Genomic DNA, 25,872 nt, shown 5'->3' on the forward strand with positions numbered 1-25,872 from the left:
AAACATCAAAGACAGCTATGAAATTAATTTAGTTAAGGCGTTGCGCTACTTATGTTTGTTTGATCTTTTAACAAGATGAAATCAGACGACACTATCTTTTGAATCATAGAATAGAGTTTAAATTCAAAATTATCGTTCGGTTTTCATGCTACATCTTTCAAAAGTGGTTTTAATACATAACTACGTTAGAACAAAATTTAAGATACGGTAAGTAAATTTTTAATCACAAGCACTGTGTAAAAAGAATTGTCTAAATTAAATCTAACATTCGTTAGATTTTAAAGACACTAAAGAGATTAGATAACATGTAAATATTCTAAAATACAATTTAAAAAAATAATTGACAAAAAACTTGATCAATTTGACAAAATGATAACAGGAAAAATTAATTATTTTTTTGAATATAGGTCTATAGAACAATGCATTTAATTAAAAATACCTAAGTTTTAAATGCAAAATAATCTACTTAAAAGTTTAACGAACCTCTAATTATCGCCAAAACAATCTTAAGTACCCGAATACTATTATTATTTAAATAAAAAGTTACGTCAATAAGATTTATAGATTTGATTTTATACTACAGTCATTTTAAACTTCTGTTTCATCAAACTTTACAAAAAATAATTCAACAACCCAGAAAGTTGTCAGAACTTAATAAGGTTTAAGGATCTACATACGAGCATCATACAGTTTTAAAAAATACAGCTTGATTTTTTTTATGAAGTTGGACAAAGTCTAAATCAATTCTGAAAATTAAAAAAAAAATTATTTTTCGTCTACATTTATGAAGTTATAACAAAATTCATCATCAAAGTTGAAAATAAGGTAAAAATATTTTCAACCATAAATTTAGCAGCTTTTTTTATTGGGTTCAATAAATACTAAATATTTGAAGGGAAATGTCAAAATTACCAAAGTTTTGATAAATTTTAAATTAATACTATAAAAAAACAATCAATTAGAAAATGAATCAACAAATATGATTTTGTAAATAACCGAAAAATACAAAGATCTTTTTATGTAAATCATGACTAGGCGTTTTATTTTTTGTGTGTTCGAGTAGTTTTTATCTACAAATGATTATACCGCATATGAGTTACACATAATATATTAGTTGAAAATATAGAATGTCATTGGATTATGATGTATAACTTTACATGTATAACTGAAAAATATTTGTTGTCGCACCAGGAGAAATATGGTTCAAAAATGTGGCCAACTGTGCACCTCCACTGCAGTTATTTAGGCCATCCGGTATATATCTACGCATATAATATTAATTCAAATAACCTTGGAATTGAATTTTTTTTTATAATTGTGTTAAATAGTATCGTTATCTCTAAATACGATACCAATTAAATAATCATAGAAATTTATGTTACATTATAATTTGTATATAAAATAATCACCCGTTGAATATTCAACACTTTTCTTTCAGGATAACGAAACCCAACGACCACGCGATAACTTTGTGCTGAATACATGTCAATGCCTCTTTAAGTCTTTAGCTACTTTAATAATATCATAAGGTACAAATGGAGCCTTGCACACGTTTTTAACTGTTCTATTGTTTATTTATTACTCAAGAAAAAGTACTATGTATATTAAAAAATACAATTTCAAAGTTTTTAAAGATAACTTTGTTCGAAAGTGTTGTGGTTTCAAATTAACACGTCATTTATAATCTATCGATCCTAAAAACGCAGTAGGGTATATGTCGGACAATATGAATATATATAATTATAAAACAATTCAGCAAAAGTGAACTACGTAAATCTATTAGAGCATAAATAAGTGAAAACAAACAATTGACTGAGTTAATTGTTGAAAAACCATGTACAGGCAGTGTAGACTGCATAATCGTTTGTTTTTTTCGTCGTGTAAGTAAAGAAATATAGCCACTCTTACACACACAGTAATAAGAGTATGTTTCTTCTCACTTCCTCAGTAGATAAAGTATATGCTGGTTTCTAACTTTATTCGCGCCCTCGCGGGTAAATAGTGATGTTTTAAGCAAAAGTTGTTTAATTTTTTTATAAGGAAATTTTTGACATTTAATCTTTTGTTCTAACAAGACGAAATCGACATATGTTGAGCATTTACGAACTCGACTTCAATTTTAACGTCCTTAGCACGCTTTAAAAAATTTCAGATATTTTTCGTTTTTGAGTTATGTCCGTGTTGACAGACGGGCAGACGGACAACCGGAAGTACTAAAATTTTATTCGTAGCATAAATATTTTTAAGCGTTACAAACATAGAACTAAACTTGGTATACCTTGATATATTTTGTATATACATGGTATCAAAATAATAATACTTTTCTTGACATAAATACATTCGAAAAATTTTTTAAAAACTTAATTATAGCATGTTAAAATATTATCATCAATGACGTTAATTCTTCAAATATTTCCAGTATACCTACCTACTGGTAACAGTTGCAATATCAAAAATATAATACAAAAAAAAATATCTTGTAAAGAACAAAATATTTTAGTTCAATTTAAAAATGTCTACCCTTAAAGTGCAACAAATCCTTGGTATGTATTTTTATTTTGAAAAAATTTTATAGACCGTGGGACAAAAATGGTGCTTTGTAAAATGATAAATGCATAAATCAATTTTTGTGAGTGGCGAGTCTACCAAACTTCTCTCTATTACTTTTTTCAAAAGCGCTCCGTGTCTCAAATGAGCCCGATGACATCACGTTTAATTTATCGGTCAAAAAAACGCAACAGAGAATTTTTCGGACACCATGACCACTTGATAACATTAATCATTGTTAAACAATTCAGCAAAAATGAACTGCGTATGTAGATATTGAAAGACAAAAATACTTAAGTAGGGCAGGTTCGAGGTCGTAGACAAGCTTATATTGTTTAATAATTATCAAATGGCCACAGTGGCCGACAAATTTTTATGAACTAAAAAATGCTTCCGACACGTCTTTCTAGACATCATTCTAAGCAAAACGAGCTATCACACGTATTTTGACGACTCTTATCTTTAAGTATATTTCCCCAATTTGAACTTGTTGACTAATATGACATCACCACTTTCTAAGAAAAATCAACGTCAATTACTGATTTACTAAAAAAATTTATATTTTAGTTATAATTTTCGTAATATCGTTACAAATTACGAATTCGCAATCTCCAAAACCTGACTTAAATGTGGATATGGCTATAGCTGATCAATTTTTTAACATTTTACAATTTAATATTTCTATGGGGTGCCTAACAGACCTTTACACAATTAGTACATCTTTAAAACATTATTGGGTATTAAAACGTAAGTATATATTCAATAGTTATTTTTCGAAAGCACAAATCAAATGACAAAGCTTTTTCATTATAATTCAATGGTTTTTTAGGAGTGGCATAAATACTTTTTGAAATTGATTTTTGGATGCGTTGTAGTTCTTATCATTGTAATCAACTATATGCTTTTCATGAACATTATCGGTCAGTTTAAATGCTGTGATAAAATTTAAAAATTTAACCGCGAACCTTAAAATCAACTAAGTTGAATGTGAAATTCTTTTTCATTTGAAACATGAATTCCAGGCTTAATTTGCCTAAATAGGCTATGAAACTTTTGGTTCATTTAATATCCTTATTCAAATATATTAAAATTAATTCTTTTAGTAATCGATTCCTCTGCTAAAAGTATACCAGCTGGATTACTTGAAGGCAATGGTCTTGAACTAGGAGACTATGATGAATGTTTAAGTATTCAACATAAAAATATTAAAGGCAAATATTGTTTATATAAAATCACAATAAAGCCAATGAATTTAAGTTTTGCAAAAGGTATTTGTATTCCGCATAAATGTTCAACTGAAGATCTAATCACTATATTGGATAATCTATTTATTATGGTCAATATTAGTAATTTATGGACCATCGAAATGTCTCATGACACATGTTCAACGGCTGATACATTTAATTTTAGTGAAATTGATCACTTAACTATGTAAGTTTATTATTAGATTCTTAAGTTATCAAGAGGGCTAAACATAAATATTTTTACGAACCAAAAAAATAGGGTGTTATATGTTTGACCGCTATGTGTAAAACCCCCGAACCAAAAAGGGGTACTTTAAGTTTGACCGCTATGTGTGTCTGTCTGTCTGTGGCATCGTAGCGCCCAAATGAATGAACTGATTGGGGTTTTTTGTTTCAAGTGCGAGTTTAGGGTTCCGTGCTCGAAAAATTTATCGGGGATTTTTATAAATTTAGTAAATTTCACTTGTTTTGACTAACAATACCAGCTCTAAAATTATTCGAATTGCTTAGGCAATTTATATCTATCCAATAATTCGCTTCAATTTATTTTTTCTCCCAACGATGTTAAACCAAACCCTACTACCAAAGGATTATTAATTATCATTATAAATATTATTATTTAAAATAATACTGTAAAAAATTTCAGATCAATTGTTTTAATATTCTTTCTGTGGATATTGTTCTGTACCGTTTTGGATTGTTCTAATCCGAAATTTAGAGGTAAGTGAATTTCATAAAAAGAAAATTTTTCTACTTTCCAGTTAATCTATCAGTGCAAACAAAGCTTTTAGTACACGAACCATTAATTTGAATACCATTCGTAAAGGAGTGTAAAAAATAACTCATAATCTACTATTTCTTTCATCTTTAAAATCATTAAAAAAATCCTTTCACATAGAAAACTATAGTTTGTTTGGTGAATGGAGATGGTGAAAATTTTTGTACCCTTACTCGTATTTTTGTATTAAATTTGACCGGATAAAGAGCCAAAGATCAAGTGGTCTTTTTTGGAGGTACTAATCTTAGAAGTTGAGGTTTTTGGATTTGCCAGTTTTAACATATTTGAATGAATGACTTTTCAGAAAAAATGTTACATATAAAAATTACTTACAATTAATTTAAATGTACTAATACCAGAGTTCTTTTATTTGACAATGAAATCAATTTCATTGTCAAAAATCAAGATTTTGCAGGTTTAAGTTTCTCAATTTTTAATTTAATCTTTTTATTAAAGGTAAATATTTCATTTTTCGAGCATTTTCTTTGTATTACAACGGAGAAAAACTGTTCAAAATATATCCACCAAATGAAAATACACCAAATACAATCTCTTGTTTGAACGGATTGCGTGTGTTAAGCATTTTTTGGATTATCGTAGACCATCGATTCTTTTTAAATCATGTTCTGTCAGTTTTAATGATGAATAATCAAGCAGAAAAACACGTAAGGATTTGAAAATAAAAAATTATTTTCAATAAAGGTAGTTAAAGTTTATATTTTTTAGTATATTAATTCATTATTGGCTACGTATATCACTGGTGGCACATTATGCGTGGATACATTTTTAACAATAAGTGGCTGTTTGTTAACATATACGTTTTTAAAACACATTGAAAAGGTTAAAGGTAAAATACCTTGGGGAATATTTTATCTACATCGTTATATAAGGTATGTATAAATAATTTTCGAGATCTCTTGGTCTAAGAGATAGAGCCGAGTTTTGCTTGTCATTATGTAAAGGGGGTGCGTGGGGAACCTTTTCGGTAATGGCGGATTCCACCCCTAATACGGGGAGAGCGAGGTTGAAAGTGAAAATCTGCCTGTGATATGTAAAATTTTCGCCCTTGAGATGCAATGTATTCAGAGAAATCTAAACTTTCAGATAGAATGATTTATATCTTCTTTACTTTTATGAGAATGATTTCTAAGTCATGCTTTTTTTAAATAATAAAGATAATAAAATAATGTTCGAAAATAAAATTTGTAACATTTCAGATTAACAGTTGGATTGTTCGTCGTTCTATTATTAGCACTCACCATTTTTTATAAATTAGGAAGTGGACCATTGTGGCATTTCGTGTTGGACAAGTTTGGATTTTTGGGATATTGTAAAAATTATTGGTGGTCACAATTACTATATATACAAAATTATGTTAATCCAAATGAATCAGTAAGTTTCACAGTTTTGTTTTTAAACTACGCAGATAGAAATGCCTGGTAACTACTGTCGTGTATGTAATCGCATTTGGCCCAACAAATGCTTTAGCAGATTGTTTATTACAATATTCAGCAGTTGAATTAAAGCTTCGAGCAGTAGGAAATTATTTTTTTATATAATTTTTCTTTAGCGAAGGAGGGCATTTGTCATACCATACATTTCGGTCAGGATAGCTAAAATAGGATATTAATTTTTCAAAGAAATTGTAATCAAAGGCATATTTATTTAATCTTGGCTTTCAGAGTCATTTAAAGTAAACTCGAGCTCGTTAGTAGAATATTCTAAATTAAAAATTTCTTCTTTACAACAACAAAAAAAATCATCTTCTGTTCGAAATATTTTTCCGCAGATGAAATACTTTAAACATGGTTTTTCTCATGGTCTTTGGTTTTAACACTTTTTTTGAATAAATTTATTCTAGACCACAGTTTTCTTTTTAAAATGAATACATACCCGTAACTTCGTGAGTGGCTTTCTTTTGACGAAAAGGCTACGTTTTTAAATGAGCATGACGACATCATATGACCACTCGATAACACTAAGATTTATCAAACAATTCAGCAAAAGTGAACCATATAAGTATTTAATATCGTCATAGTGTCCGAAGAATTCCCTGCTGCGTTTTTTCAGAACGATAATTCGAATATGATGTCATCATGCTCATTTTAAAGCGCATCAATTTCGGAAAAAAATCGTAGAGAAAAGTTTGGTAGATTCGTCAATAGGAAGCCACTCACCCGTGGTGTCCCACGTCTATTCAGTATTAAATTAATATTTGATTATTTCTACAGTGTATGATCCACACATGGTATTTGTCAGTTGATATGCAATTATATGTGTTATCCCCTTTAATTTTGTATCCAATGTGGCGCTGGAAAAAGTTTGCACACACAGTCATTCCGATACTTTTGCTAGTATTACATATTTCAACATTTTTAATTGTATATTCGAAAAATTTGAAATTAAAATATCTGAGTCCGATAGAATCTACACTGTAAGTTATACTTTTGAATCATAGTTTAAATACATTAATGGACGGAGAATCCAGGTGGAAATAATATTTTTGAATTTTAGTGAGGACGTTCACAATTGGAATACATATTATTATAGTCCTACTCATACACGAGCTATAACATGGTTAATGGGTGTTCTTTTAGGACATTTTATTTATAATTTAAAAACACCTAAAAAGTTAAAAAGGGTACGTAATTGCATATGAAAAAAAAATTATATTATTCTATTTAAAAAATATAATTTTTTCAATTATTCGTTTTGTTATTTACAGAAATTTGTGATATTTATGTGGATAGGATCCTTAATTTTAATGTTAAGTATGGTACTGGTGGTTCATCCTTTAACTGTGGATGACTATTCCAAAGAAATTCCATGGGATCCTTTGTATATAACATTTTCCAGACCATTATGGAGTGCTGGTTTATGTTGGGTAATATTTGCTTGTTACACCGGCCATGGAGGTAGGTTAAAAGAAGCAAAGATTTCAAGTTCAAAATGTTTTCTCAGATGTTATGAAAGCTGAATATTTTAGTTAAATAGACTTAAAAAACCAAACTCATATTGAGTTGACGATTTGATGAATGTTTTATAATTTTTTTAGGTCCAATTAATTGGTTTCTATCTTTAAATGTATGGATTCCTTTATGTCGAATATCGTATAGTATGTATTTAACACATCTTTTCGTTCAAGTATTCAAGCTTGGAAGATCACGCACAACAAAATACTTTTCACCTTTTGATACGGTATGAATTTATGATCAATTAAAAATTTTTTGTAATAGGTAGAAATAGGTTGTTTATTTTAAAATTATAATTTTGCTTACTTGTCGATTTTGCTCGCAAATGTCTTTTGTTTTTCTTATATAAAAAGCAGTTTAGGTGCCAATAGTAACTTTTAGATTTTTCACAGACTTTATGCTGTTGGCCAATGATTAATCCAAGTTTGTGACCTTGAACGCTAAACGCAACTTTGTGAAAATTTTGCCTTTTTCCACATTTTGGCGATTATAACCCTAAGGACTAGTTTTAGATACTACCTTTTCAGGATGTTTTAAAGTAGCCTAAATTTACAAAAATATGAGACTCGAACTGTTTTTTACTGAGACTCGAACTATCTTTAATTGTCTTCTTAGTTTTTGATAAAACCTTTTTTAAGAAATTTTAAAAAGTAACTAGAAACTAGAAATATCTCTGTAGATACAATAGTTTCCATGATCAACCTTTTCAAAATTAATCATTTTCTCGAAATTTGCAAATTTTTGCAATATTCTGTCGTTCTGATTGAATTTTGACCCTAATTATTCGTAATCCCCCGTAATTGGTTTGAAAGTCTTTATCTCGAAGACTATATTACGTTAAAAACATCTTTAAAAAGCCGATATTTGCACGGTTTTGAGATTTTTGACAAAGTTACGTCCGGCGCTCGAGGTCTTAAACTTGGATTATTCATTAGTTCAACGTCATAAACAAGTTTGCAAAAAATCAGAACTACCGGATTTGCTGCAAACTAATCCGTACTCTCAGACGACAGGGTTAGTGGATTACTTATTTCGATCGGGCTTGCATATAAGTAACTTTTTCGAAGAGAAAATTCGCTAAAGCAAAATAATCTCTATAGATATTCAAAAGTTTATAATATATCGAGGAATTTATTCCTATGAAAATATTCCCTTTTTTTATTCGAACGACTAATATACATTTGTTACTGATTTTAGTTCAATGAAATATTTGCTGATACAGTTTTAACCATATTTTTCGCTACATGTCTATATTTACTTTTCGAATGTCCAATTTTCAACTTAGAAGTATGGTATTATAAATGTAAGATTATTTGTTGAAAAAATTTTTCTTATGTATTTTAATAAACAAAAAAAGTTGTAGGGAAAAAATCTCAAAAAAAGGAAAATGCAGATAAAAATAGAAATTGTATTGTAGAAAATGTATTACCGTTGTCTATTCGACAAATTAAATAATTTTGAACTACCACTTTGGAATTGGGACAGCTACCATATTGTGTACGTATGCTTGATTTATAAGAAATTTTGTTTCAATTTTTAGTCCCAAGTTTGTAACGCTTAAAAATAATGATGCTAGGAAAAAAATTTTGTCATAGGTGTTCATAAAATCACCTAATTAGTCCATTTCCGGTTGTCCGTCCGTCCGTTTGTGGACACGATAACTCAAAAACGAAAAAAGATACCGGGCTGAAATTTTTACAACGTACTCAGAACGTAAACAGTGAGGTCAAGTTCGTAAATGAGCATCATAGGTCAATTGGGTCTTGGGTCCGTAGGACCCATCTTGTAAACCGTTAGAGATAGAACAAAAGTTTAAATGTAAAAAATGTTCCTTATCCTTATATAAAAGTTAAACAACTTTTGTTTGAAACATTTTTTCGTAAACATCACTGTTTACCCTTTTACCCGTGAGGGCGCCAATTAGGCGGAAATTTTATAATATGTACTATACTTGATTATCAGTTATGCATGTGTCACATGTTTGTATGTGTTATGTGATAAAGAAATCAACACTGACTATGCATGGTATTTCAACAATTAACTCAGTCAATTGTTTGTTTTCACTTGTAAATACTAATTTTAGTTTTATTTTCTAATAATATATTACTATTTATTTAAGATCGTTGTTGCCAATAAAAATTTCATGGATAATTTTTAGAGAACATGTCTACATATACATTTTATGGTGTAAAATCCGAAAACCATAAGGAAAACTCAAAATGAAGCTTACATAGTTTACAGGATTATTATTAACAAAAAAAGTTTTATTTAATCAGGCAGCTCTAATTGGGCTACGAAACACCAAAAGTTCTGCTAAGTTGGGTTGTAAAACTTATATGCAATTTTTCGACTTTTGTCAAAAAAAATTTTTGTTCAACAACTCAATTTTTTTATGTACACGACTATTTTTTTGAACAAATATAAAAAAATTGTTTTTTTCCAAAAATTAATTTGTTTTCTTTTATGTAGAAATGTAATTTCCTCTTTAATATTTCCTTTGAAACAATTTTTTTTTTCAATTATTTTCAGTTATTTCCTTAAAGTAAAATTCCAGGAAATATGACTTTGCTTTTTCCCCAAAAATTGAGTAGGAACAAAATCTGATCCAAACGCCACTTTTAATGTTTCTAAAAGAACATTTCTAGTTTTTAACTCCCGAACCAAAAAAGGTGTTTAGCTATGTTTCAAGTGCGAGTTTTGGGTTCCGTACCTAAAAAATTTCTCGAGGTTTTTTAAATTTTGTAAATTTTATTTGTCCCCGATAATTTTCATTCCGGTTTACTTCGAATAAGATCGATTTTAATTTTTTGCCTAAGTCTGTTCCCATTTGTATCCCTTTTATGTCAAAATAAAACAGTAAGTGCTTGATAAATAGTGTATGGATTAGTTATTTTACCTAAAACTTAAAACGGATTTGAAACAGGGCCGAGAATACATGGCTGATATAAGTACATAGCTTCTTTTCAAATAGTCCATCACACCCAACAATATGAAAAAAAATCGGATTCTGATTTATTAGTTTTCATTCAGTTTTGTATTTAAAAAAAAACCATTTGCAAAATTGCTATAATATCTCGAAAGTAATGCGAATGAAAATTATCTTGGTACGCTATAGATGTTTTCTGAATAAAAAAAAGCTCTCGAAATAATGTCCAATCATAGTTTTAACAACTATGTACAGTGATTGGTAATTTTGATAAAGATGATATCAATTTTCTTCGGGGCAATGACCACTGCAATATAACATGTGTTATATATGCAATGTAACCAAATGTTTAAACTTATTTACATATTTTATTAATCATAATAACATTTTTTTTAAATTTGATAAATCACCGTAAATTTAATTATGATAATTTTATGAAAGATATGTTATATTTTATCTTAAAAGAATACTCACCAATAAAAAAACTGAATCACTAATATTTTTAATGTTCTAACATGTTCATCAAAAGTATTATCATACATGCATAACGTATACGTAATTCAAGTTGCCTGTTTATTAATTTTGTTAGCCAACTTTAACATTAGCCGTTCCATTGAATTAACAATTTCTTGTTTATTAACAAACTCCTCTTGTTTATTAACAAGCGCCACTAGCTCATGCGTTACTAATGATATTTGACACCTGAGAAACACATTCCATGAGATTTTAGCAAAATGCCAGTGGTTTCGTTCATTTTCCTTTATTTGTAACTTGGGATGTTCAAGATAATATTAAATCCATCAATATTTCGACGGATTGTATGATGGATTATTTGAATGTTATTATGTTATTATGTTACAACCGGAAGTTAACTAATAAGGTGAATTTATGAGCAAATATACTAAAATTTTATTCGTAGCATAAATATTTTTAAGCGTTACAAACTTAGAACTAAACTTGGTATACCTGTATATATTTTATATATACATGGTATCAAAATAATAATACTTTTCTTGACATAAATACATTCGAAAAATTTTTTAAAAACTTAATTATAGCGTGTTAAAATATTATCATCAATGACGGTAATTTTTCAAATATTTCCAGTATACCTGCTGGTAACAGTTGCAATATCAACAAAAATATAATACAAAAAAATCTATCCTGCAAAGAAAAAAATTTTTTAGTTTAATTTTAAAATGTCTACCCTTAAAGTGCAGCAAATCCTGGGTATGTATTTTTATTTTGAAAAAAAAACTTTATAGACCTTGGGACAGAAATGGTGCTTTGTAAAATGGTAAATACATAATTCAAATTTTGTGAGTGGCGAGTCTACCAAATTTCGGTCAAAAATACGCAACAGGGAATTATTTAACAATTCAGCAAAGGTGAACTACGTATGTAGATATTGAAAGACAAAAATAGATAAGTAGGGCAGGTTCGAGGTGGTAGACAAGGTTATATTGTTTAATCAAGTGGTCAAATTGGCCGTTAAATTTTTATGAACAAAAAAATGCTTCCGACAAGTCTTTCTAGACAATCCAAGTCCAAGGAGCTATCACACGTATTTTGACGACTCTAAATGTATTTCCCCAATGTGAAATTATTGGCTCGACTAATACGACATCATCGCTTTCTAAGAAAACTCTAGGTCAATTACTGATATACTGATTTATATTGTTATTTTAGTTATAATTTTCATAATATCGCTACAAAATACGAATTCGAAATCTCTAAAAGCTGACTTAAATGTGGATATGCCTATAGCTAATCAATTTTTTAACATTTTACAATTTAATATTTCTATGGGGTGCCTATCAGACCTTTACACAATTAGTACATCATTAAAACATTATTGGGTATTAAAATGTAAGTATATATTCAACAGTTATTTTTCGAAGCCCAAATCAAATGAAAAAGTTTTTTCATTATAATTCAATGGTTTTTTAGGAGTGGCATAAATACTTTTTGAAATTAATTTTTGGATGCGTTGTAGTTCTTATCATTGTAATCAAATATATGCTTTTCATGAATATTATCGATCAGTTAAATGCTATGATAAAATTTAACCACGAACCCTAAAATCAACTAAGTTGAATGTGAAATTCTTTTTCATTTGAAACATGAATTCCAGGCTTAATTTGCCTAAATAGGCTATGAAACTTTTGGTTCATTTAATATCCTTATGCAAATATATTAAAATTAATTCTTTTAGTAATCGATTCCTCTGCTAAAAGTATACCAGCTGGATTACTTGAAGGCAATGGCCTTGAACTAGGAGACTATGATGAATGTTTAAGTATTCAACATAAAAATATTAAAGGCAAATATTGTTTATATAAAATTACAATAAAACCAATGAATTTAAGTTTTGCAAAGGGTATTTGTATTCCGCATAAATGTTCAACTGAAGATTTAATCACTATATTGGATAATCTATTTAATATGGTCAATATTAGTAATTTATGGATTATCGAAATGTCTGATGACACATGTTCAACGGCTGATACATTTAATTTTAGTGAAAGTGATCACTTAACTATGTAAGTTTATTCTTAGATGCTTATTTGTAATGGATTAATCAAATATGCATTTGATTAAGTTATCAAGAGGGCAAAACATAAATATTTATACGAATCAAAAAAATGGGGTGTTATAAGTTTGATCGCTATGTGTAAAACCCCCGAACCAAAAAGGGGTGTTTTAAGTTTGACCGCTATGTGTGTCTGTCTGCCTGTGGCATCGTAGAGCCCAAATGGATGAACCGATTGGGGTTTTTTTGTTTCAAGTGCGAGTTTAGGGTTCCGTGCTCGAAAAATTTATCGGGGATTTTTATAAATTTAGTAAATTTCACTTGTTTTGACTAACAATACCAGCTCTAAAATTATTCGAACTGCTTAGGCAATTTATATCTATCCAATAATTCGCTTATTAATTAATAAATTCAATTTATTTTTTCTCCCAAGGATGTTAAACCAAACCCTACTACCAAAATATTATTAATTAATCATTATAAATATTATTATTTAAAATAATACTGTAAAAAAATTTCAGAGCAATTGTTTTAATATTCTTTTTGTGGATATTGTTCTGTACCGTTTTGGATTGTTCTAATATGAAATTTACAGGTAAGTGAATTTCATAAAAAGAAAATTTTTCTACTTTCCAGGTAATCTATCAGTGCAAACAAAGCTTTTTGTACACGAACCATTAATTTGAATAACATTCGTAAAGGAGTGAAAAAAATAACTCATAATCTACTCTTTCTTTCATCTATAAAATCATTAAACAAATCCTTTGACATAGAAAACTATAGTTTGTTTGGTGAATGGAGATGTATGAACATGATTATTTTCCTTAATCTCTTATCCTACCAAATTTCTGCAGGGTGCAAATTTTTGTACCCTTACTCGTATTTATGTATTTAATTTGACCGGATAAAGAGCCAAAGATCAAGTGGTCTTTTTTCGAGGTACTAATCCTTGAAGTTGAGGTTTTTGGATTTTCCAGTTTTAACATATTTGAATGAATGAATTTTCAGAAAAAATGTTACATATAAAAATTACTTACAATTAATTTAAATTTACTAATATCAGAGTTCTTTTATTTGACAATAAAATCAATTTCATTGTCAAAAATCAAAATTTTGCAGGTTTGAGTTTCTCAATTTTTAATTTAATCTTTTTATTAAAGGTAAATATTTCATTTTTCGTGCATTTTCTTTGTACTACAACGGAGAAAAGCTGTTCAAAATATATCCACCAAATGAAAATACACCAAATACAATCTCTTGTTTGAACGGATTGCGTGTGTTAAGCATTTTTTGGATTATCGTAGACCATCGATTCTTTTTAAATCATGTTCTGTCAGTTTTAATGATGAATAATCAAGCAGAAAAACACGTAAGGATTTGAAAATAAAAAATTATTTTCAATAAAGGTAGTTAAAGTTTATATTTTTTAGTATATTAATTCATTATTGGCTACGTATATCACTGGTGGCACATTATGCGTGGATACATTTTTAACAATAAGTGGCTGTTTGTTAACATATACGTTTTTAAAACACATTGAAAAGGTTAAAGGTAAAATACCTTGGGGAATATTTTATCTACATCGTTATATAAGGTATGTATAAATAATTTTCGAGATCTCTTGGTCTAAGAGATAGAGCCGAGTTTTGCTTGTCATTATGTAAAGGGGGTGCGTGGGGAACCTTTTCGGTAATGGCGGATTCCACCCCTAATACGGGGAGAGCGAGGTTGAAAGTGAAAATCTGCCTGTGATATGTAAAATTTTCGCCCTTGAGATGCAATGTATTCAGAGAAATCTAAACTTTCAGATAGAATGATTTATATCTTCTTTACTTTTATGAGAATGATTTCTAAGTCATGCTTTTTTTAAATAATAAAGATAATAAAATAATGTTCGAAAATAAAATTTGTAACATTTCAGATTAACAGTTGGATTGTTCGTCGTTCTATTATTAGCACTCACCATTTTTTATAAATTAGGAAGTGGACCATTGTGGCATTTCGTGTTGGACAAGTTTGGATTTTTGGGATATTGTAAAAGTTATTGGTGGTCACAATTACTATATATACAAAATTATGTTAATCCAAATGAATCAGTAAGTTTCACAGTTTTGTTTTTAAACTACGCAAATAGAAATGTCTGGTAACTACTGTCGTGTATGTAATCGCATTTGGCCCAACAAATGCTTTAGCAGATTGTTTATTACAATATTCAGCAGTTGAATTAAAGCTTCGAGCAGTAGGAAATTATTTTTTTATGTATTTTATTTTAGCGAAGGAGGGCATTTGTCATACCAAACATTTCGGTCAGGATAGCTAAAATAGGATATTAATTTTTCAAAGAAATTGTAATCAAAGGCATATTTATTTAATCTTGGCGCTCAGAGTCATCTAGAAGTAAACTCGAGCTCGTTAGTAGAATACTCTAAAATAAAAATTTCTTCTTTACACAAAAACAACAAAAAAAATCATCTTTTGTTCGAAATATTGTTCCGCAGATGAAATACATTAAACAAAAATTGATTATGCATGAAAATGTTACTACTTAGTCTTACTTAGTCTTTGGTTTTAACACTTTTTACCCGTAACTTGGTGAGTGGCTTTCTTTTGACGAAAAGGCTACGTTTTTAAATGAGCATGACGACATCATATGACCACTCGATAACATAAATAATTATCAAACAATTCAGCAAAAGTGAACCATATAAGTATTAAAAAAAAATTTAAGTACGGCTTATTCGTTTAAGTCGGACAAAATATGTCATAGTTTAATAATTACTAATGTTACCAATTGGTCATAGTGTCCGACAAATTCCCTGCTGCGTTTTTTCAGAACGATAACTCGAATATGATGTCATCATGTTCATTTTAAAGCGCATCAATTTCGGGAAAAAATCGTAGAGAAAAGTTTGGTAGACTCGTCAATAGGAAGCCACTCACCCGTGGTGTCCCACGTCTATTCAGTATTAAATAAATATTTGATTATTTCTACAGTGTATGAGCCACACATGGTATTTGTCAGTTGATATGCAGTTGTATGTGTTATCCCCTTTAATTTTGTATCCAATGTGGCGCTGGAAAAAGTTTGCACACACAGTCATTCCGATACTTTTGCTAGTATTACATATTTCAACATTTTTAATTGTATATTCGAAAAATTTGAAATTAAAATATCTGAGTCCGTTAGAATCTAAACTGTAAGTTATACTTTTGAATCATTGTTAAAATACATTAATGGACGGAGAATCCAGGTGGAATTAATATTTTTGAATTTTAGTGAGGACGTTCACAAGTGAATTACATATTATTATAGTCCTACTCATACACGAGCTATAACATGGTTAATGGGTGTTCTTTTAGGACATTTTATTTATAATTTAAAAACACCTAAAAAGTTAAAAAGGGTACGTAATTGCATATGAAAAAAAAATTATATTATTCGATTTAAAATATATACTTTTTTCAATGATTCGTTTGGATATTTACAGAAATTTGTTATATTTATGTGGATGGTATCCTTAATTTCAATGTTAAGTATGGTACTGGTGGTTCATCCTTTAACTGTGGATGACTATTCCAAAGAAATTCCATGGGACCCTTTGTATATAACATTTTCCAGACCATTATGGAGTGCTAGTATATGTTGGGTAATATTTGCTTGTTACACCGGCAATGGAGGTAGGTTAAAAGAAGCAAAGGTTTCAAGTTCAAAAAAATTTTCTTAGATGTTATGAAAGCTGAATATTTTAGTTAAATAGACTTAAAAAACCAAACTCATATTGAGTTGACGATTTGATGAATGTTTTATAATTTTTTTAGGTCCAGTTAATTGGTTTCTATCTTTAAATGCATGGATTCCTTTAAGCCGAATATCGTATAGTATGTATTTAACACATCTTTTTGTTCAAGTATTCAAGCTTGGAAGATCACGCACAACAAAATACTTTTCACCTTTTGATACGGTATGAATTTATGATCAATTAATTTAATTTATTACTATGAAAATATTCCCTTTTTTTATTCGAACGACTAATATACATTTGTTACTGATTTTAGTTTAATGAAATATTTGCTGATACAGTTTTAACCATATTTTTCGCTACATGTCTATATTTACTTTTTGAATGTCCAATTTTCAACTTAGAAGTATGGTATTATAAATGTAAGATTATTTGTTGAAAAAATTTTTCTTATGTATTTTAATAAACAAAAAAAGTTGTAGGGAAAAAATCTCAAAAAAAGGAAAATGCAGATAAAAATAGAAATTGTATTGTAGAAAATGTATTACCGTTGTCTATTCGACAAATTAAATAATTTTGAACTACCACTTTGGAATTGGGACAGCTACCATATTGTGTACGTATGCTTGAAATATAAGAAATTTTGTTTCAATTTTAAAAACTAATTTAGTTTTTTTTTCTAATAATATATTACTATTTATTTAAGATCGTTGTTGCATATAAAAATTTCATGGATAATTTTTAGGGAACATGTCTTCATATACATTTTATGGTGTAAAATCCGAAAACCATAAGGAAAACTCAAAATGAAGCTTACATAGTTTACAGGATTATTATTAACAAAAAAAGTTTTATTTAATCAGGCAGCTCTAATTGGGCTACGAAACACCAAAAATTCTGCTAAGTTGGGTTGTAAAACTTATATTCAATTTTTCGACTTTTGTCAAAAAAAATTTTTATTCAACAACTCAATTCTTTTATGTACACGACTATTTTTTTTGAACGAATATAAAAAAATTGTTTTTTTCCAAAAAAATAAATTTGTTTTCTTTTATGTAGAAATGCAATTTCCTCCTTATTATTTCCTTTGAAAAATTTTTCAATTATTTTCAGTTATTTCCTTAAAGTCAAATTCCAGGAAATATGACTTTGCTTTTTTTCCAAAAATTGAGTAGAGACTAAATCTGATCCAAACGCCACTTTTAATGTTTCTGGTACCTAAAAATTTTCTCGGGGTTTTTTTAAATTTTGTAAATTTTACTTGTCTCCGATAATTTTCATTCGTGTTTACTTCGAATTAGATCGATTTTAATTTTTTGCCTAAGTCTGTTCCCGTTTGTATCTCTTTTATGCCAAAATAAAAAAGAAAGTGCTTGATAAATAGTGTATGGATTAGTTATTTTATCTAAAACTTAAAACGGATTTGAAACAGGGCCGAGAATTGATATAAGTACATAGCTTATTTTCAAATAGTCCATCACACCCAAAAATATAACAAAAAATCGGATTCTGATTTATTAGTTTTCATTCAGTTTTGTATTAAAAAAAAAAAAAAAACATTTGCAAAATTGCTATAATATCTCAAAAGTAATGCAAATGAAAATTATCTTGGTACGCTATAAATGTTTTTTTAATTTTTAATAAAAATTCCTCTCGAAATAATGTCCAATCATAGTTTTATCAACTAGGATAAAGATGATATCAATTTTCTTCGGGGCAATGACCACTGCAATATAACATGTGTTATATATGCAATGTAACCAAATGTTTAAACTTATTTACATATTTTATTAATCATAATAACATTTTTTTTAAATTTGATAAATCACCGTAAATTTAATTATGATAATTTTATGAAAGATATGTTTTATTTTATCTTAAAAGAATACTCACCAATAAAAAAACTGAATCACTAATATTTTTAATGTTCTAATATATTCATCAAAAGTATTATCATACATGCATAACGTATACGTAATTCAAGTTGCCTATTTATTAATTTTGTTAGCCAACTTTAACAGTAGCCGTTCCATTGAATTAACAATTTCTTGTTTATTAACAAACTCCGCTTGTTTATTAACTAGCACCACTAAGAAACGCATTCCATGAGATTTTAGCAAAATGCCAGTGGTTTCGTTCATTTTCCTTTATTTTGTAACATCTTTAACTGTACTATTATGTATGTATTACGTATTTCTAGGTAAAATGGTAGGTACACCGCAAAGAAAACCAAAACAAATTTCTAACAGTACACCATGAAGGTTGTTTAACATAGACATTTATCTAAAATTTTTGACTGCGCATTTAATTTAATTTTATAAATATAATTCATTTTTACTTTTCTTTTCTAAACAAATACTTTTTTAGTTATAAAAACCTCATTCGATAATTTCTCTAAAATGATAAATCCCATTGTTCACATTCGTTTTCATTTTTTAAATATGAAAAATTTTATTAATAAACAAAATCAAAATACACATTTAATTTTCAAATGGTTGGCATTTTGATGCTTTTTTAAATCATAAAATAATTTTGTATAGATTAATTTCAAGTATCCTGATTTTATTTCAAAGTTCAATAATCTTTTATATCTCTGTACTAATCAGTCGTTTTGTTTTTTTTTCGATGAAAATTTTTTGGAAAAATGAAGTGTGTTATTTTTACAGCATTATCACTTTATCGTTTATCAATAATGATGCAACGAAAATTCGGATAAAAAATAATTTTATCTTCTATCGTGTGATGGATACTTGGATATGCTTGAATAATTTTAATATAAAAAGGAATATATTTTATCAATGTTTGTTGAGATTATAACATTAGTTATCAAAATTAATAACAATAATCATTTAATTATTGTGTAGTGATTAATTAGGTTGTACCTGAAATAATAATGAAATATTTATTTTGTAAATATAATAATTCAATAACTTATAAATTAATTTTCACGGAATACTAATTAAACTTGTATTTTACTATTTTAGTTTTAATTTTAATAATTTTTATAAGAATTAATAATAGTGAAATTATTGAAAATCAATCTGATAATAATGCTTATGAAATAATACAAAATTCAAGTAGAACCGTGCTAAAAAATGGAAAATCGATTAAGGATATTTATAAGAGTTTACAAGAATTTAATTTATATTCTTGGGATGTTCAAGATAATATTAAATCCATCAATATTTCTACGGATTGTATGATGGATTATTTGAATGTTATTCAATCATTAGATCAACAATGGGCATTGCAAAGTAAGTTAAAATTTTAATGAAATACCTAAAACGCTCTCTGCCTGTACATATCGCAAACCTATCCCAAAAGTAGACTAATGACAAAGAACTGTTAATCCTATAGCAAATGAAGTTGTGAATTACAAATTCCTATACAGGCAAGAATCCCGTAGTTAAACATCGCTACGCTATCATCAGTAGTCAGTTTATGAGAAGATTTGTCGTAAATACCGGTCAATTTTGATTTGCTGTCCAAAAATTTACTTAGTACACTTTTTCCAACAAGCTGCGCAGTTGATGACGAGAATTATGATTCCTATATTTATTTTCTACAACCTTGCTTATTTTAAGTCACAGTTTATTCATAGCTATCGAGTAAATTTAGGTTTTTTCTCTCCCTAAACTTCTCCTATTTATTCAGAACGCTATCCAACCGTCATTACGCAAATAGAAATGAGTCCCTTTGCTGAAAACTACTTTTTCAAAAACTTTTGTACGAGCACTGATGCAAGATCATTAATTTATTCATTTTTTCAGTGATTGATGCTTCTGCCAAAGGATTGCCACCCAGCATACTTGAAGGAAGTGTGTTTAATTTGGGAAATTATGAAGAATGTTTGAGTATTGAAAATACAGTTGAAACTATTGTAGGCCAATATTGCATTGCCCAAACGTCCATAATATTCACAGCTAACAACAAATTACCAATTTTTAATGGTATTTGTGTTCCACATAGATGTTCAGCCAAAGATATTAGTAAAATTATCGATTTTATATTAAAGAAGAGTGTTTTACCGACATCAACCAATGTTATGTTATGTTCAACCAATGAAATGTACAACTTTCGTAAAAGTGATTGGATAACGATGTAAGAAGTTATACACAATACTTACAGAACTTCAATTTTTACATGAGTTTATTTTTCAGTTCAATTACATCTGTAATAATTTTGTGGATATTTATATGTACGATTTTGGATGTTTGGATGCCACATCTTACAAGTAAGTAGTTTGGTATATTTATATCCCTCTCTATTTCTCTATATAAACTCAGAATTCCATATGGAACATTATTTTAAGGATGGCGGTGGGACGAACAGTTTATTTTTAACTTCCCTGTGGAAGTTAATCTAATGGAGCCGATTTTGAAAATCTCCAGTTTTACTTACAATTCTTTCGCCTCGATTATCTCGCGAACCAGAATACATTAACACGTGACTGGTCTTTTTCGACGCGTAATCGTGTATTTAAGAATTGAAAGATTTAAGCAGAATTAGTTCAGCCGTTTTTTAATGGTAATAAAAAAACTGAATAAACAGAATCTGAAAAGTGGACAAAACACATCATTTATCTATGGAGATAATGATGATGTTCCAGCATAAGCTGCAGTACATGTTCGATTAATAATCTATGAAGGCTAACAAGACTTTTTTTAAATGTTTTTTCACCCTCTGGGAAGTTAGTTGTGTTGACTACAGGGGTCGCACTCACACGGCTTCAGTACCACTCCGATTATATACTACCAATCTATTCAATAACAATTTTACAGCAATGTCAGTTGTTAGTTTTCTAAGAACGATAGTATTTTAAGATATTGCTTTATGAAGTCTCGTTCGATTTTAATAAATATCAGAAAGAAGCTCTTCGTATTTTGGTAATTTAAGAAGATTCTTCACAAATTTGTAGTTTTTAACGAATATTTGTCCAGCACTCCCCAAATAATAAACTTAAAGCGAGACCTCAAATATTGATTACTTATACTGAAAAACATTTATTTAATTACAGCTAACTGTTACATATTTCGAGCATTTTCATTGTACTACAATGGATCAAAATTATTTAAAATTAGTACATCAACCGCTAATTCCAAAACTATAACCTGCTTAAATGGAATGCGTGTGATAAGTATATTATGGATTATCTTAGATCATAGATATGTTTTAACATTTATGTTTCCATTTAATATTAATAATATGGAGACAAAAAAGGTAAGATTCAAAAATTCAGTGATTTTCAAAAATAAATAAATAAATGATTTTCTAGTACTTAACAAGTTTACAATCTACATACGTTACTGGTGGTACAGTCTCCGTGGATACATTTTTCATAATGAGTGGATTTCTATTGACTCTTACATTTTTGAAGCAAATTGATCGTTTAAAGGGCAAATTTCCTTGGATTATGTTTTATGTTCATCGTTATATAAGGTATAATTTTTATTAATAATTATACTCCATAAAGCTCAAAAGTATACAAACCTGAAAAACTTTATGAAAATTTATGGAAGACTTCAATTTCGATAAAACTCAGTATATAAGGTAATTTTGACCCAAAAAGTACAAAAATCGTGTGTATTTGAAACTCAGAAACTCTGTATCCAATCATTAAATTAACCTGATTTTTATACTTTTTGGATCAAAATTACCCCATCCACAAAGTTTCATCAAATTCCAAAACAAAATTTTTTTTGCGATTTTCCCGATTTTATCAAAGGGGTACCCCTTACAAAAATGCAAAAAAATCGAGAAATTTGTTTACCTCCAATTTCGATAAAACTCAGTATATAAGGTAATTTTGACCCAAAAGTACAAAAATCCGATGCATTTGACGACTGGTCGAATAGTTTTTGAGATACGGACTAAAATAGATCCAAATATTGCTATATCTCAGAAACTCTGCATCCAATCATTAAATTAACCTGATTTTTATACTTTTTATATCAAAATTACCCATTACTGCTTGGCATATTAAGTTTCGATATAATTTAAACAATCAAGATTTTTGAATAAGATATTTTTCTGTTATTTTTAGATTAACCGTTGGATTACTTGTAGTTTTAATATTTACGCTTACTATAGCTATAAAAATAGGTCGTGGACCATTCTGGAATGTCCTTGTACAAAATGGTCTGGTAGAGCTTTGTGAAAAAAAATGGTGGTCAGCATTACTTTATGTACAAAACTACGCGAATTCAGACAGTGTTGTAAGTATTTTTGGAAATGAAAATAAAAGGTTCTACACAGGGTTGGACTTGAAATTCGAGCTTGTAATACTACTTATTCCAAACAGACAAATGTAGATATTATATACTTATAGAAGTTTTATTACGCTTTCGCCAAGTCGGTTGGTCTATTAGATCTTTTAGGTAAAATTTATTATCTTAAGCTTCTATTCGATATCTATTATTGGAAGATAAGACGAGACTTATTACTATTAACATTTTTCGGACCTATTTATGGAAACATTATTTTGATTTACTATTTCACCCTTTTCAATTCTTTTAACAAGGAATTGGTGATAAATTATTACCTGATTTTATTACCACAAACATTTTTGTTTTTAGACCCTTTCTGTGAAATAATCTTGCAGATATAATTAATTTAATTTTTTAAATATTGCAGTGTTTAGGCCACACATGGTATTTAGCCGTAGATATGCAATTATATGTGTTATCACCATTAATTTTGTACCCCATGTGGCGCTGGAAAAAGTTTACTTACATAGTTATTCCAATACTGTTAGTAATTCTACACATTTCAACATACTTGATTGTGTTTCTTTTGGAATTAAAAGTGAAATATATGACAACAGATGCAGATCAGTAAGTAATTTATTTATAACTATTGAGAAAATCATTAATTAATAACGCCAAGCTGTCAATATAACAGTCAATAGCAAACTTAAATCTTAAAAAGAAGCATCAGCAGCAACTTCTTATTTCGAGTTCGTAAATGAGCAACATAGGTCAATTGGGTCTTGGGTTCGTAGGACCCATCTCGTCAACCGTTAGAGATAGAACAAAAGTTTAAATGTAAAAAATATTCCTTATCAAAAAATAAACAACTTTTGTTGTGAAACATTTTTTCGTAAACATCACTGTTTACCCGTGAGAGCGAAAATTATGCGCAAATTGTATAGTATGTATTATATGGGTATATCAATTATATTTGTGTGACATGTATGTATGTGTAATGTGACAGAGTAAACAACACTGTCTTTACATGGTATTTCAACAATTAACTCAGTCAGCTGTTTGTTTTCACTTGTTTTTACGAATAGATTGACGATTTTTGTTACTGACATTGAATATACTCAAAAACCCATTAGAAGTTTCGATTTTTCAATAATGACGAATCAAAAGGTGTATAGTTTTTTTTAAATATGCTATTTCTATTTATAGGCAAGATATAGCAGATTATAATAAATATTATTACCAACCATCACATACTAGAGCAATACCATGGTTAATGGGTGTACTGTTAGGGTATTATATTTACCATTTACAAGTTCCAAAAAGGTTAAATAAGGTATGTATTGCACAAATTTTCATGGTTTTTCAACAACTAACTCAATCAATTGTTTTTTGACTTGTTAATCTTAATTCTTTATTTAATTTTAGATATTTGTTTTTCTTATGTGGATTGTTTCCTTAGTATTGCTAGTTGCCGTTGTAATGACTGTGTATCCATTTGTACAAGATGACTCTGATCCAGATAGCGGATGGGAACCAATTTATATTGTATTTTCTAGAACTTTCTGGTCAATAGGAATCTGTTGGATAATATTTGCATGTTATACCGGATATGGAGGTAAGCATTTGATTAAACCATACATATAGATAATGGATTCAGTATTACCTTCATGAAATCGAGCATACCCTAGAAAGAGAGAAAGTGACTATGCGGACAATTCTTGCCTCTTTTCCGTAGGTTTGGATTAGTATAGAGAATGATTGTCCATAGGTTTGAATGACTGTCCATAGGTTTGCTATGTGTCTTTCGCATAATTCTGTCCACATTAAATTGTTGAAATTTAAGTGTCTTAAAGTATCTATAGCTATTAATTAAACTAATTTTTTAGGTCCAATAAATTGGTTTTTATCACTGAATATGTGGACTCCATTATGTCGAATATCTTACAGTGTATACTTAATTCATTTGATTCAGCAATTAATGAAAGAAGCCAGTACGCACACGATAAAATATTTTTCACCTTTTGAGACAGTAAGTAATCGAAAGGATGTACTGATGCCGATTCGAAAACTTCTTTAGATAAATCAATTTCAAATTTTGTGTAAATTGTTATTGGCTCATATATCACTGCCAATCTTCCAACTTTTTAAAAGCTTTATTTTGTTTTTAAATGTTTCAATGTTTTCTTAATATTACAATATTGCGTGTACCTACCATTACTGATTCTGAAACAACTTGTATACAAAATTTGAAGTTGATCAATCTTAGTATTTCCAGTCTTCTGAAAATTTACATACTTAAACACACAATTTAATATTATTTTTAATTTTTAGTTTTTTGAAACTTTTGGCGACGTGGTGTTAACTTGTTCCTTAGCGACATGCATGTACCTCTGTTTTGAGAGTCCGATTTTTAATTTGGAAACTTGGTTACTAAAACGTAAGACGCAATCATGCATTTAATACACTCAAAGAGAGAAAAATAATTCAAATACTATATAACTTTCTCCAAAGAAACCAGTCTACCTTTTGTAACAAATTCAACGAACCTTTTAAAATTAAATATCTCTCCTATATAACCAAGCTTAACCGGACAAAGGAGTAGAAAAAAGTTTTCCATTTCTAAAGAAATTGTTACATGAAGTCTAAAACAGATAAGTTTTTTTAAAATTCAACTGAGTAGAAAACCAAAGAACTCTGTGAGGACGTTCGTCTGATTCTTCCTCAGTGAACTGATTTCCTCTCTGTGTGTGTACTTACTGTATGATCAATTTTTAAGAAATAAAATCAATTCAAGAACATGTTGTTAATTAAATATAATTTAAATTAGGAGCATCCTCATCAAACCGAGAACAATCTCAAGGAACAATTAATGCTGGACTTACATCATCTACTCAAGCTCTTACTGCGTAATGTTTAAATATTTATT

General features: G+C 28.7%; 3 protein-coding genes across 4 annotated transcripts; all 3 read left to right on the top strand.

Moving 5' to 3' along the window:
- The first annotated feature begins 2,512 nt into the window (after positions 1-2,512).
- Positions 2,513-3,982, top strand: LOC123292540. The gene is made up of 3 exons (XM_044873253.1): positions 2,513-2,543; positions 3,115-3,294; positions 3,651-3,982. The coding sequence occupies exons 1-3, from the start codon at positions 2,513-2,515 to the stop codon at positions 3,980-3,982; spliced, it is 543 nt and encodes a 180-aa protein (XP_044729188.1).
- A 1,082-nt stretch (positions 3,983-5,064) lies between these two features.
- Positions 5,065-17,713, top strand: LOC123291971 (nose resistant to fluoxetine protein 6-like). 2 transcript variants are annotated; one of them, XM_044872459.1, is made up of 10 exons: positions 5,065-5,234; positions 5,296-5,459; positions 5,787-5,961; positions 6,801-7,003; positions 7,084-7,210; positions 7,295-7,484; positions 16,820-16,962; positions 17,057-17,162; positions 17,217-17,356; positions 17,447-17,713. In XM_044872459.1, the coding sequence occupies exons 1-9, from the start codon at positions 5,208-5,210 to the stop codon at positions 17,312-17,314; spliced, it is 1,233 nt and encodes a 410-aa protein (XP_044728394.1). In that variant the 5' UTR covers positions 5,065-5,207; the 3' UTR covers positions 17,315-17,356; positions 17,447-17,713. The 2 variants fall into 2 exon arrangements, with proteins under 2 accessions (XP_044728394.1, XP_044728392.1); XM_044872457.1 differs by having other exon boundaries at positions 17,486-17,713.
- A 1,204-nt stretch (positions 17,714-18,917) lies between these two features.
- LOC123292541 (O-acyltransferase like protein-like) lies at positions 18,918-25,856 on the top strand. The gene is made up of 13 exons (XM_044873254.1): positions 18,918-18,940; positions 19,762-19,994; positions 20,511-20,841; positions 20,901-20,974; positions 21,758-21,960; positions 22,016-22,179; positions 22,784-22,955; positions 23,374-23,573; positions 24,153-24,279; positions 24,372-24,561; positions 24,833-24,975; positions 25,278-25,383; positions 25,774-25,856. The coding sequence occupies exons 1-13, from the start codon at positions 18,918-18,920 to the stop codon at positions 25,854-25,856; spliced, it is 2,049 nt and encodes a 682-aa protein (XP_044729189.1).
- Positions 25,857-25,872: the final 16 nt, after the last annotated feature.

Source organism: Chrysoperla carnea, chromosome 2 (genome assembly GCF_905475395.1).
Source record: "Chrysoperla carnea chromosome 2, inChrCarn1.1, whole genome shotgun sequence".
In the NCBI taxonomy this organism is placed as follows: Eukaryota; Metazoa; Arthropoda; class Insecta; order Neuroptera; family Chrysopidae; genus Chrysoperla; species Chrysoperla carnea.

What these genes read in the sequence shown, in the direction of transcription:
- LOC123292540 (XM_044873253.1), top strand. Translation starts at nt 2,513, where the DNA reads ATGTCTACCCTTAAAGTGCAACAAATCCTTG. An exon ending in TAAAGTGCAACAAATCCTTG is followed by an intron (nt 2,544 to 3,114) that starts GTATGTATTTTT and finishes TTTATATTTTAG; the next exon opens with TTATAATTTTCGTAATATCG. An exon ending in ACATTATTGGGTATTAAAAC is followed by an intron (nt 3,295 to 3,650) that starts GTAAGTATATAT and finishes TAATTCTTTTAG; the next exon opens with TAATCGATTCCTCTGCTAAA.
- LOC123291971 (XM_044872459.1), top strand. Translation starts at nt 5,208, where the DNA reads ATGATGAATAATCAAGCAGAAAAACAC. An exon ending in AGTCCGATAGAATCTACACT is followed by an intron (nt 7,004 to 7,083) that starts GTAAGTTATACT and finishes TTTGAATTTTAG; the next exon opens with TGAGGACGTTCACAATTGGA. An exon ending in CACCTAAAAAGTTAAAAAGG is followed by an intron (nt 7,211 to 7,294) that starts GTACGTAATTGC and finishes TGTTATTTACAG; the next exon opens with AAATTTGTGATATTTATGTG.
- LOC123292541 (XM_044873254.1), top strand. Translation starts at nt 18,918, where the DNA reads ATGTATGTATTACGTATTTCTAG. An exon ending in TATGTATTACGTATTTCTAG is followed by an intron (nt 18,941 to 19,761) that starts GTAAAATGGTAG and finishes AATTAATAATAG; the next exon opens with TGAAATTATTGAAAATCAAT. An exon ending in ATTTTTCACCTTTTGAGACA is followed by an intron (nt 24,976 to 25,277) that starts GTAAGTAATCGA and finishes TTTAATTTTTAG; the next exon opens with TTTTTTGAAACTTTTGGCGA.